General features: G+C 34.6%; 1 protein-coding gene across 2 annotated transcripts; it reads left to right on the top strand.

The window, feature by feature from the left end:
* The first annotated feature begins 5,810 nt into the window (after positions 1-5,810).
* On the top strand, positions 5,811-8,873 carry LOC111890013 (MOB kinase activator-like 1A). 2 transcript variants are annotated; one of them, XM_023886175.3, is made up of 7 exons: positions 5,811-6,022; positions 6,904-6,952; positions 7,056-7,164; positions 7,294-7,387; positions 8,154-8,287; positions 8,370-8,533; positions 8,647-8,873. In XM_023886175.3, the coding sequence occupies exons 1-7, from the start codon at positions 5,988-5,990 to the stop codon at positions 8,719-8,721; spliced, it is 660 nt and encodes a 219-aa protein (XP_023741943.1). In that variant the 5' UTR covers positions 5,811-5,987; the 3' UTR covers positions 8,722-8,873. The 2 variants fall into 2 exon arrangements, with proteins under 2 accessions (XP_023741943.1, XP_023741944.1); XM_023886176.3 differs by having other exon boundaries at positions 5,814-6,010.
* The last annotated feature ends 5,365 nt before the right edge of the window (positions 8,874-14,238 follow it).

Genomic DNA, 14,238 nt, shown 5'->3' with positions numbered 1-14,238 from the left:
AAATCGTCTCCAGATTGCTACAAAAGCTCAGGATGCTCAGTTAATAGCTTCTCCCGAGCTGAAATCCCAGGTGTACCTCCACTCGTTTCTTCTTGCTTGCTAGAACTTCCAACAATTGACTTCTTTAAAAGAGACCCTTTTACATATAGATTAGTGGTTGATTTCAAGAGATTGTGGGTCCGATAATATTAATTACTATTGTGATAGACTTTGATGGAAAGAAGAAATGGAGAGAGAGAGAGAGAAAGAAAGAAAGAAGCATTGGTTGTTAATCGATTGAGAGCTACACCTGATTCTTGATTTTCTGGGTTTAGAAGCAAAGTTGTTAATCGATTGTGATGAGGTGAAGAAGACAAGCATTAATCTGGGGGATACGGTGTGAGAGAGAGAGAGAGAGAGAGAGAGAGAGAGAGAGAAAGAAAGAGAGAAAGAGAGGCCCAAATTAATTATTTATTTTCTTTTTCATTTAAATTAAATAGAAAAAAAAATAAAAAAATATATATATCAGAAGGGTATTATAGTCATTTCAATTTTACGAGGGACCAAATCTACGTACAAACATGGCCAAAAGGACCACCAATCCAAAAAAGTCATAGTTTTGACTAAAACCCCAAAAAAATGCATACCATAGGAACCATTTTTGCAGTTTTGTCTAAAATTAAATTGAATGGTGGAATGATGACACGTGTCATAAAGTTAATGGGTATGAATATTTGTAGGTATAAAAGGTAGGAGATAATTTAATTTCTCAATTGAAATCGAGTTAAAAAAATTTACTCTTGTTTTTCCTTTCGACTATTTTGTAACAAAATAAATTCTACCATGTATCGCTTGTTTACAAACTTGAAATAATTACTTCGAATTAATTCATTTAAACAATAGCTTTTGAATTAATTCATGACAAGTTAAGCAAACATAAAATAAATAGATTTGGGTAAAGAAGTTACTTTAGTCACCTCGTCATCAAACCATTTCACGATTTTATGAAAATGTGTTTACTAGTAAAGAAAAGATAAAGATAAAAAAAAGAAGAGAGAGATAGAGAAGTGTCTTTAGTGAAGATCTGTTAGCACATTTACTCCACAATATATCTACTATAACGTGGGGTGGTGTTCATAGGTGGAAACCCCCCCTCCACATTATCTTCTATGTGTGAAATGTGCTATATATCATGTAGCCTAAGTAATGAGTTGACACGCAACATTAATATTAAACAGGTAAAGTTAAAGCCAAAATTTTTCAACTCAAGCAAAATAGCTTATAGTCGGTGGTATTTGGTTGACATGGTGTCACACATGTAAGTAGTTAAGAGTTCAAGTCTTATATAGGACAGTGGTGTAATTTATGAGTAAAATTAGAGTTAGGTCGTAGGTGGGTGAGAGTCGTCATTCTAAAAACACTTTTTTTTTTTAACTTAACACGACATAACATGTTTAAAAGGTCTAAATCTTAAAACCATTAACCCAACACAAAATTAATGGGTTTGTATAAAAATTGTCAACCCTTGTTCTAAGTAACTAATTGACATGTACAACATGGATATTAAATGGGTAAGTTAGTGTCAATCGTTTTTAACCTGTTTAATGTTTCAATCCGACATTGACACAACATGTTACCAAGTCTATTTTTTAGACTTTTAGAAACTAGTTTTATAGTTTGAAGCTAGTAAACTCAATTATGACACTTCCTTTAGCAGCTCTTCAAAGTGTATTAATTAGAATTACAACATGTGATTCTAATTCAACAAAGGATACAAAAAAGATAATAGATCATTTGATGTTGTGGCTAAGAATTTAGAAGTCATTCATTTGTTGTTTGATGCATAACTTTGAATCATATGGTATTAACAACGAGGAAAATGTTGGATATGAAGTATTTGTTGTGACAAATCCATGTTTAAGTGTTGATATCCGACGCGCGGTTTTTACTTTTTGATAGCCAAAGTAGTTTGTAGAGCATATTATGCTCCTTCGGATGTATGTTTTGTATTTTGAATAATTAATGTAATATGTAAGGTTAAACGAATAAACGAGTGAAAAAATAAGGTAAATAAGGTTAAACGATGATATCTGGCCAAACGGGGTTAATAGGGGATTCACGGTAAACAAGGAAAACAAGGAAAAGGGGGTCTTCAAATTCGGGGGCGGGAAACGGGAAAATTCAAGGTTGGAGTCGCAGTCGGGGTCGGGGTCGGGGTGTAACAACCCTGAGAAATTCCATCACTAGTCACTGTTAGGAAATAATAGGAAAATAAATGTAATAGAAAGCACTGTAATTGGATTTTTAAGATAATAAGAATCAAATATGTTGTACATTTATTTGCTAAAAATCATCCATTAGGCTCTAAAAATTAGCGATTAAAAAGTTGTGACGTTTTCCGATTCGGTTAACATACTTGGATAGTAGTCGTTAACATGATCTCAAGGATATAAGATTCGTAAAAATTCGACTCCAAAGGAGAGAGATATGGATTTTATAAAAATAGAAATCAACCACGTAGTTAAAATTAATTACGTCGAAACAGTACTTAGAGATTTGTTGAGTTTGACTAAAAGTGCAAAAATGAGTTTCATAGTACTCCTCGAGATATAAACTTTAGGAAAAAGTTTGTCAAAAACGGGATTTATATGAGTAAGTTATGATTTTTATAAAATCATTAATTCTTACCCCCGTTGGACTTGAAAATGAAAGTCAAAACCGGCGAAAACAACCGAAAAGAAAGTTGTAGTACCTGTTGAAATCATCACAAAGATATATTGAGGGTTTAGATTGAAGCACACACGCAAAAGTAATGGTTTTTGAAAAATCTTTACTTGCACGTCAAGTGCGTGCCATAACGCGCCGCACACCTAGCACCGGATTCGATCAGATTACGAGTGACATGGCTGAGTGGGGTGGGGACACGTGGCAACTTCCTGTGGAGCTATGGTGTTCAAATGCACGTCGTGCATAGGAAAGGCGCGACGCGTACCTCCAAAACTCGACTATAAATAGAGGATTCTGCCTTTCAATCCAGCACACCTTCAAAACATTCCTCTCTTTCTCTCTGGTTCATGTGTTGCCTCGTGGAGCGGTCCCTAGAGTTCCGAGCTCGTCTCTACCCTACATCAACGGTTTCACTGGAAATCATTAATATTTTGAATTTCTGAAATACTTTTCTTGTGAGTACTAGTTTTGTGTTGTATATTAAATAGATTAAATCATCACCAAAAATCCTTGAAAATTATTTTGAACTCCTAACATGTTAAACTCAGAGAACCACATATATTGTGGGTTAAAACATTTGTTGAAATGTTGGTACCAATTCTCAAACTTTTAGCTCAAGTTTATAGTTCAAACTCTAATAAGCACATACGGATCCTACCTCTGATATGATCTTACATTGTTGTTCCTTATTTGATAGATCTTGACGAATTCATTTGGATTGTTGAGGAATCTTAAGAGAGTTATAAAACCCGCATAAGTATGAACGAACACCGAAGCATAGTAATATTCGTAGTTAGGTTGTTTAAAATGGATAAGCTGATGTATTAGCCAAAGAGCTAGCTTTCCTGAGGATCTTCCACCTCCATCATGTAAGTGCAAAGTTACATTCATGAACATGGTTTTAATTATTAAAACTTAAAAGTATTAAACATTTGTTTAAAGTTTCTATGGGAATTATATGTTTATTTCCTGGAATATGTGTTAGATGTGTGTGTGTATATATATATATATATATATATATATATATATATATATATAATGACATACGATATGCGAACCTGATATGATTCTATATGTGCTAAGATGTATATATATATATATATATATATATATATATGATATTATTACATGATAATAATAATAATAATAGAAGTATTCTTACATAGAAGATAAATATATACCTAATATTCTATGTTAATGATATTATGATGGTGTTGCCTAAACAAAGTTGGTTTTGGATGTTGACTACATGGATTAGAGTGTAGTCTAGTTTCTAAATTAAAACATATAAAGGATGATTAGGTCCAATTAAGTTGGATAATATTATAATTGTACATTGTAACATGGTATAAACAGGAAAACAGTTTGGATGATGATTTCAAGCATTATAGTCTTGCTTAATGATGGAGTGAGACTTACAAATGATGCTTAGTTTGAGTTAAGTTGAAAGGATGTTAGATATACCCTTTATTGTAAAAATATTACATCGGCAAAATCTTCGTGATGATGATGGGTGTTGTAATCTTTTATAGTTATAGACTAAGACCTAAAGAGATGCTTAGTTCAATTAAGTTTGTACATTGGTTAGTTTTATATTAGGATGTATGTGATCTTGGAACGGAGAGTAGAACTCTGTTCAATTACATCGATGATTTGGTGGGATATGTATCATGCACAAGAGTACTACATTAGTGTTCCCCTTCCTTTTACACTTGAAATACCCGATATGGTGTGTCTATACCAGACTACTGCTAGGTATGTTTGAGCCAGGTAGCTATTAGGTGCCTGGATGATCAATCATCTGTCGGAGTAAGATGACGACCACTAGCTATTACATATAGTCTTGTAGAATATTAGCGGGTAATCATTCCCGTAAATGTTAATGAACTTTGTGTTAATTCGATGTACTCCATTTTCCCTTATTGTTGCCTTTATCAATCTTCGTTGGCTGTCAGGGAATCTCCGAAGTAGTATAGTCAAGTCTTTGTTTATAGTGATCCATCAGGATAGATCTTATAAGATCAATGTATTAGGATCGGTATGTGAGGATCGATGAGATGGGTAGTTAGGGAAAATGTCTTATATATTTTTATGATGTGTTGTTGGATGACAATTGGTTTTGCAGGTTATGGATTATGGGCTTGAAACCCCTATATATTTTACTAGGTTTCCCAACCTGACCCACTCAATTTATATGCATTACAGGTAGCGGTGTTAAGACTACTGAAAATTTAAGTTTGATGTTGAGGATTGAAGAGGAGACCTGCAATAATATTCAAGACTCTTAGGTCTTTATGTTATAACATATGTTGTGTATCGATTATTACATCTATAGAGTTTTTATATTATGAAACAATCATTTGTATTGTGTTAATATATTGGGATTTTCCGCAAACCAAAATATCATGATTTTTAAAGTGTAATTTTTTTTTTTCGGTTCTTGAAAATAAGGATGTCACTTGATGTTTGGGTTTAATTGGTATGTTTGAGCACCCCTTGCATCACTAGGTTTAGATCTGGCTAAGAAAGGGAGCTGATGGTCTTGATTTCTGACCTGTTGTTAGTGGTTTCTCTGATGTATGTGTTCTTGAGAGCGATTGGAGGTGGGTGAATCCATATTTGGATGAAGATTATTTGTTGTGGTGGTTGGATGATAATGACCATAGTATTAGGTTATCTAGAGTTAAGTGAAGAAGACCGGTGGTCGACGGAAGTAATGGTGGGGATTGATGATTGTGGTGGTTGATGGCATTTTCGACAGAAAAGAGGTTGACGATCTCAATAGAGGAGAAAGAGATGGAGATGATGAAGTCATTTAGGTTGTGTCGTGTGTACCCTGTGGGGTGGGCCCAAGTCATTTAATATTTAACATATAATTTTTAAATAATTTAATTATTATAACAATTAAAAAAATTGAAAAAAAATTATAAGAGCATAATTGTCTTTTTAAATCAAATCCAATAAAAAAAATCTAATTTTAAACAATTGATGAACCATCAAAATTTTTTAAACCAAAATTACAAAATTTACAAGTACCATTTTAACATTTTTGTAATTTTGTAATACATAGATTCATACCACTCAATAGAATTCCACCTAGCAAATAATCAAGTGCTCCTCCCTTCTCCTTTTTAAAAAATAACATAAAATCGAAAGTACCCTCACTAATCTGGCAGATCCCTCCCGGCTGTTCTCCCCCCATTTCTCCATTTTCTTCAAATTTCTCCTCTCAAGAATCCACCCACAATCATTTCTCTCTTTTCTGTCCTCTCTCCATAGTCATGAGCCTTTTCGGTCTCGGCAGGCAAGTACAATTGTAATTTGGCATCTCATGTCTTTGTGAATCGTTTCTTACACGTATACATGGTTGTATGATGCATTGCCTCCAATTTGTTGATCTGGGTATTTCTGATTTTTCTTGATTACGATGAATTTAGTGTTTTTCGATTGATAAAGTGCTCAATTGGCGTCATTTGCATTTTCGCCTTTACCAAAATGAATAAGAAATCGCTATTTGGCAAATGACCCGTTTTCAACTTGAAATTTGGTTTAAATTTGAGGAAAATCTTGATGACCTACATTTCCTTAATGATCGTTTACAAAATATATGCTATATTTTTGTATGGAAATGTATGTCGAATTTTGAATTTGATATCCACAAGGTGTAGGTTTGACCCCGAAATGCAATTCTGTACATCTTTTTCGATTTTCAAGGTGTATGTGCTCTTATTATTACAAACATGGATTATAGCGTGTATATGCTGATTAATTGGGTCGTGGGAAAGTAAGTCAGAAACAAGACTTGAAATGATCTGGAATATTTGATCCAAATTTACGTTTTGAAGTTGAAGCTAATTGATACCAATTTGTGTATCAAACATATAACTGCAAAACCCTTGGTAATTTGCTTCATCGTTTTACTTTGATTAAAGAAGTTAAAAGGTTGCATTCTTTAGTTGCAAAGTGTTGAGGAGATTCTTGGATGTTTGTTGATACAATTTGATAAGCAACTCTATAAAAACGAGATGCTTGATAGATGCACAAAAGGTGTTTGATGAAATGCTTCATAGAAATGTTGTTTTTTTCACAAAACACATTCAGTTAATTATCCAATTCTGTTATACCAAAACACATAATCTATAACAAAATTCAATCCCAAACACTCCCTAATTTACTAATTTTTGACAATATTAACAGGAATCAGAGGACATTTCGTCCCAAAAAAAGTGCACCCTCGGGGAGTAAGGTTAACCTGTCTTTCTCTCTCTCTGAAATTTGATTTTTCTACAGTTGCAGATGTAATAATAATATATTTATTGCATCAATAATTTTATATTTTTATAAAATAGGGTGCACAACTAAGGAAACACATTGATGCTACTTTGGGAAGTGGAAACTTAAGAGAAGCTGTAAGACTTCCACCAGGAGAGGATACAAATGAATGGCTTGCTGTCAACAGTTAACTCTCTTTCCCTCTCTTTATGAAATAGCAACCTACTTTCATTTCTTTTTACTAAAAAGGGAATATAATTTCATTTTTTTTTTTTTTTAAATCGGAATAAAAAGGGTTTGATTTTTGATTTTCAGCTGTGGATTTCTTCAACCAGGTGAATCTTCTTTATGGCACATTAACCGAGTTTTGTACACCGGACAGCTGTCCAACAATGGCTGCAGGCCCAAAGTATGGTTTAGTAACAATGTTCTTATATTAATTTACCCAAAATAAAACTGAACATGACAAATCTTCAAAAATGGTCCCTGTGGTTTCCAAAAAAATCAAGTTCAGTCCTTAACTTTTTAGGTCAGCAACATTGGTCCCTGTGGTTTCAAAACTTTTAAAGGATGGTCCTTAACCCTAACTCTGTTAGTTTTTTTTTTTTTTTTTTTTCTGTTAAGTCCATTTTGATGAGGACAAAATAGTATTTTCCATTCCACAGGGACCATTTTTGAAGATTTCTATACATATTTAAATAATATAGTCAGAATATATATATATATATATATATATATATATATATATATATATATATATATATATATATATATATATATCTTCAAAAATGGTCCCTGTGGTATGGAAAAGACTATTTTCCCCTCATTAAAATGAACTTAACAGAAAAAACTAACAGAGTTAGGGTTAAGGACCATTCTTTAAAAGTTTTGAAACCACATGGACCAACGTTGCTGACCTAAAAAGTTAAGGACTGAACTTGATTTTTTTGGAAACCATAGGGACCATTTTTGAAGAAATGTCTAAAAACATATATGGCATAATTGATTTGATGATTAAATTGATTACTAAATTTAGAATTAAGCATGTTTAGGAGATATAAATGTCCATTGAGAGCATATTGATTTTGTGTTTTGATTATTGTGGATAGTTTACAAGATAATATCTTTTGATATTTATAAAAAATTAAAAATATTATGTAAATGGAAACTTTCAGATATGAATATAGATGGGCTGATGGTGTGCAAATCAAGAAGCCTATAGAAGTATCGGCTCCAAAATATGTGGAGTATTTAATGGATTGGATTGAGTCACAATTGGATGATGAATCCATATTTCCTCAAAAACTCGGTAGTTTCCTTTTTTTAGTTTTGTTTTTCCCGAAAATGCCCTTTTTAAAGTACATTGCTATTTTCCTCTTATTAATTTTCAGGTACACCATTTCCTAACAATTTTAGGGATGTTGTGAAAACGATATTTAAACGTTTATTTCGTGTATATGCTCATATTTATCATACACACTTTCAAAAGATTGTGAGTCTCAAGGAGGAAGCACATTTAAATACATGCTTTAAGCATTTCATATTGTTTACATGTGTAAGCGTTTTACACTTGCTTATTTCTATATACAAATCTTTAAAATTTGTGTGTTTTTTTTAAAGGTTTTTATATCTTGTATTCTTCTTGATTTATGGGCTTTGTGTATGTAGGAGTTCTGTTTGATTGACAACAAGGAGTTAGCTCCACTTCAAGAGCTTATAGAATCCATTGTTATCCCTCATTGAAGAACCTCTTGATTGGGTTGATAGCTAAACTTGAATCTATTGAGGAACATAATAAGATGGTGTGGTTAAAGATGTCAAATATTTATGTTGTGTTTTTTATTCTATTATTTGATCCCTTAATGAAAAAGTTGTGATTTGAAATGTTCTATTAAGATAGGCCTTCTTGAACTAAATATAAGAGTTTAACAACTAAGAACGGCTTTGAACTTTTTTTTTACCTCTAAACCAGCTTAAAACCGAACTAGTTCACACAAACAAATTGCGACCATTGTCGAAAAAAAACCCGAATCCATTTTCAAACCGATCTGGTTTGGTTTAGAAAACCGATTAATGTACCTCTACTCTAATTAGGGCGAACCGAAGAAGAAGGGAGTAAGGGGAGGTGCCCAACGGCTGTTTTTTATAACACATTTATCAATTTATTTGTGAGGAGGTGCTCAAAAACTTCAAATGCAACAACAAACTAAGTGTGTCCATTTTTTTACCAGAGGTTTGGTGCAGGGGTAGTGATATCTGATAGGACAGTATGTCATAACCCCCGACAAACACGAGTCTAATCTCTCCCCGAAGAGATAATAACAAGATTCTTAGCAACCTAGTTTCTCGTTAAGGGGCTTCACTGCTTTTTACATAGATAGCACTCGACATCATTCCCTAGAAACCATTGGGAGGGGAAAACTAGAGTGTGCATCCATTCAGTTGATTGTTAGTTCTTGTTTATGATATTATAAGGTTTAATTTGAACTTACAATTATTTCTTTGAAATGTATTAGAGCATTAGTCCATGGTACTTGTGTAGGGATCCGATTGAAAAGTATACATCGTGAATTTCATGTATTTAATTGTAATTTTAGAAATATACCAGTCATAGTACCAATTTATTAAGAAATCTCATGGTAAATTGATTTATGTAGCACCTATTGTGCAAGGTTACAATAAAGTATCTAGGATTCAAATTGATTTTCAAAACTACCAGCTTTATGTCCTAAGTTTTTATTAATAAACTAAATTATAAAATATGCTACTCAGCGAGAAATTACATCATAGGAATTACGTTATAACCTTAATGATAAAAGAGAGAAACCATCCATCTTGTAATAGAAACAAATTAAATGCAAAGTCTCTTTGACTCCTTTGTATGCATAATAAGATCACGTGAGAAAGATTTAAACCTATTACTGGGTTGATGTAACATCTAGTTTCGGGATGTAACATCCACTTTCATGATGTTTCTTATTTTAGAATGGCAGACTTTAATTTGCCCAAGAGAAGGTCTTGAACTTTAAGAGATGAAGTTTGGACCTTCAAGGAATGAGGTTCTTGGGCTAAGAGTATAAGACTTTGGGCAAAAGGTTGAGTTTTTGACTGAAAGATAGATCGAGCTTAAGCTGAATTGGGATTTGATGGATTAAACATTTCACGCTGTGACACATAAGGTGTCACGACGCGAAATATGTGCAACCATAGTCCACGTTGTTTTAGGGTTTTATTCCATATTTAAAGAGATTGGCTCCATGATTTTTGCCATTTGCAACCCTTAAACTTCCAGAGAATATTCTCCCATCTAACCCTAACCTTTCTCTTTGATTGTGATTGTGTTTTGGTGCTCTTTTATGAAGATCCAAGGAGAGGGAGCTTGAAGTATGGTTTTAGTGTGTGAATCCTTGGTATTCCAGTAAGCTAATTACCTTCTGGAGCTTTTGTAAGTAAAAGGCTCCACCTTTATGCTTTGATATTGATATATTTAGTTGTTTGATGGCTCTTGAGTAATCCTTGTCCTTTTATCCTTGTGTTCTTGGAGTTTGGAGAACTCCATAATGTTTTTGTGGCATTTTGATGCTTATGGACCGTGTTTTCTTAAGAAATGAACCTATATGTGTTCTTAGTTAATATATGCACTTAGTTTTGGCTCTTTGATGGATATTTTGGACTTAAGGTTGGAGTTTTTGGTTGATTAAGTCATTGGGATGGATAAAGTTGGAAGCTTTATCCATTGAGATGTTTGGGAGTTTCAGATATGAGGTTTGGAACTCCTGTCTATATGGATTAAGGATTGAATGAGGAAGATTATTAAGCCCCGTTTCACGGCATGACATATCATATGTCTTGGTGAGACATCTGGGCTTTTCCCGACTATCTTGCCGCCTAGTGATCACAATGTGACCATTAGCTGGTTACGGCGTGATTACTGTTGATCGTTGACTTTTTGACCAGTTTAACTAGTAGACTGAGGTTTGACCTTTGTCAAATTAGGAAGTTCATGTAGATATCTTGGCAAGACGTTGATTATCGATTATTTGGCATATAGATTCATGTTATAACAACCATAAATTTTACGCCAAATTTAAACTTTTTAAATCATAAATAAAATCAAACAACGTTTGTTTACAAAAATGTTTTCAAATCAATATCCGTCAGTGTCCCAAAATCATAACATAAGGATGAGGAGTGGTACGGTCATGCCTTCGCCTTGCCATGATCTCCTGAAGTACCTGAAACAATAAACTGAAAATTATAAGCCCGAGGGCTTAGTGAGCTACCCCCAAAATACCAATACCACACTGACAATACCATATCAGTAATAATCAATCAATCAACATGCATACTGGGCCATCAGCCTGACTGGACCGCCCTACAGGGCCTACAGTCTATCTAGATCTATCCCGAGCCTTCAGCATGACTGGTCTGCCACGTGGACCTACAGTCTCCCCGGACCGCTCATAGGGTGTGTTGGCCTACAACATAAAGCAGGTCCGCCTCAACCCAATCAACAAGCAAATACTATGTGCGCATAACTATCATATACTGGCATATATAAACATCAAGCATATTTATCACTGGTCATCAATCATAGAATTCTCTCGTAACTCGAGTACCGACCTAGCAGGTCACTAATATACCAATCCCTGCGGATCATAAGAGCATAGAATACTGTCTACCCTGATTCCGATCTAACAGATCATAACCACATATGTTTAGGAAAATTTGACCTATCTAGAGGTCTCCGATTACAAGTTCAAAGAAAATAAGAAAAACTTTATCCGAGGTCCTATTTTATATCAAAATTGTTGGAGTTGGGCAAGTCCTACTTGCGGCGTGTTGTGCGTTTGGAGCTAGATTTTGCATTCGATTGTTTGACTCCCATTAAACGCCTCTCAAGAACCACTTGTTGTTCCTTCATCTCTCTTATTTCTGCAAGTGCTGCCTCCATTTGGCTTTGAAGCGTCCCTGTGTGGAGTTGGGTATCTTCGTGTAGCCCGTCCAGACGATGGATGTCTGTGACGTTACCCTGTGTAGCAGCATTGATCTCACGAATTCTGGCCGCTTGCATGTCCGAATGGTAGTTCTGGGTGGATATTGTGCCCACAAGAACGGGAAGCGCTCGATCGGCTGAGCCTCCCCCACTGACATTGTAAAACGCCTGACACATGCCGAAGGGAGGGCGTACACCTAGTTGATGGCTCCAATGGTAGAGATGGATTCCCCATATGGGAATGGGAGCTTGGTAACCCATTCTAACTTTGGGAGGACGAGGAGCGGGAGGGTTGATCACTTCCGGCTCGGAGTCTGTTCCATCCGTAACTTCCTCTTCCTCCTCTATAGGCTCTTCTTCCTCTTCGACTTCCTCATCGACTTCGAATTCCTCTCCGACTTCCTCTTCGATTTCCTCTGGGTCTTCTTACGGGTCTTCTTCTATCCATCCACCGTTACCTTGGTTTGGGTAGTAGGGATCTCCCGGTATATGGAATCCGGCCATTTTTGTCTGTACTAGGATAGAGGTATAAGAATTTTATAAGAAAAGAAATTTCTATTTAACGGCATCCTAAGTTTAACTATATATTGTGGTGTGCAAGTTTTTCATTGTCCTTATATTTTATAACAATACTTCTATAGTATTTCGAATTCTGCAAGCCTATAAATTTTATTTGGTAAGTTTTTGACTTGTTGTCCACCACGACCATTCATCGACGTACGTTGGTCAAATCTAGGATAAATATAGTTGATCAGACTATATTTATTCTCGATTTGATTACATACCTCGAGGCCCAATCGTAGTGTCGCAACTTGCCTTAATACTTTTTAGAAAACTTGGTTATGATACGAGTCCGATGCATGCGTGTAAAAAGGTATATATATATATATATATATATATATATATATATATATATATATATATATATATATATTAAAAATATATTGTTTATGAAAAAGTTTTGTTAGAGGGTTTTTGGTCCCCTTTTGCATTTATAGTTTGTATATCTTATGTGGTTCGATATACTTAGTTCACTATAAACAATGCTCTAATACCAATCTGTCACACCCCCAAACCAGAATGGCGGAAACATTCGAGGGTGGGTGACTTCACATAGTACCATAACAATTGAATATCGTAAAGAAAGTAACACAACCATCATATATATATATATATATATATATATATATATATATATATATATATAATAAAAACGTACATTGTTGCGTTATACATGTTACCAAAAGAATATTACAATATGATGATTTAAAATGTTTGATAATAAACGCCTTAGCGTTCCTTCTTCAAAAGCTGGTAGTTACCTGTATTACCGATTACCTGAGAAATACAAGTGGTTTCGAAAGAGTGTCAACAATAAAGTTGGTGAGTTCATAAGTGTTTTTTTACTGAAAAAGTAAGTCATTTTGGAAGAAAGTAGATGAACGTAGTTTCCAGAAAATCCAATATTTTCCACATATAGTTTGAAAAGTTTCCAAGGTTGGAAGGTGTTAGTATCTTTCGTACTTAGTGTAACACCGAAAATTTCAAAACAATTTTTCGCATTTTATGAAAACATAATTCATTTAATATTCGTAAAAACACCAATGTTTGAAATTCAATCCATGCCATACAAAAATCCCAAGATCTCATAACATAAAATCCCATGTGTGTGTAATGATCAAGCCGGCGCCTTCCCACGGTCGTCACTAGTACCTGAAACAAATAACACCAAACACTGTAAGCACAAAGCGTAGTGAGTTCCCCAAAATACCACATATAACACATATTAGCCACTCGAGGCTATAACTCTGTGCGTCCGTGCACCCAAACTCTGTGAACCCTCAGGTTCTAACTCTGTAAACATGCACAACATAAATCACATAGAATAATGCAGTGCAACACATAACACATATATAGCATACAAACACTGTATCACATAACTCTAGTTACCTACTCAAGGTAAAGTTAGTGAGAAGACTCACCTCGTGTATCTCGATAACTCGTAAATCCCTGAAATCACTCGAGCTCGATTCCCCGAGCTATAATCGTCCTATAATACAATATATCTCTAATTAACACTTTTACAACTAAGGTTGACTAACGCTATCAAGTCAACACTGGTCAAATCTGGTCAATGGTCAACGATCAACTTTGACCGGACTCAGCGAGTGCACCAAAGCGACTCGGCGAGTCAATACGCGTTCACTGACTCCCTCGGATCCTCTCTTGACACGTCGAGTACTTCCCTAACTCGACGAGTTCCA

This window comes from Lactuca sativa, chromosome 6 (genome assembly GCF_002870075.4).
Source record: "Lactuca sativa cultivar Salinas chromosome 6, Lsat_Salinas_v11, whole genome shotgun sequence".
Taxonomy (NCBI): domain Eukaryota; kingdom Viridiplantae; phylum Streptophyta; class Magnoliopsida; order Asterales; family Asteraceae; genus Lactuca; species Lactuca sativa.
The sequence above is the reverse complement of the archived record's forward strand: the minus strand, read 5'-3'. Positions and strand labels throughout refer to the sequence as shown.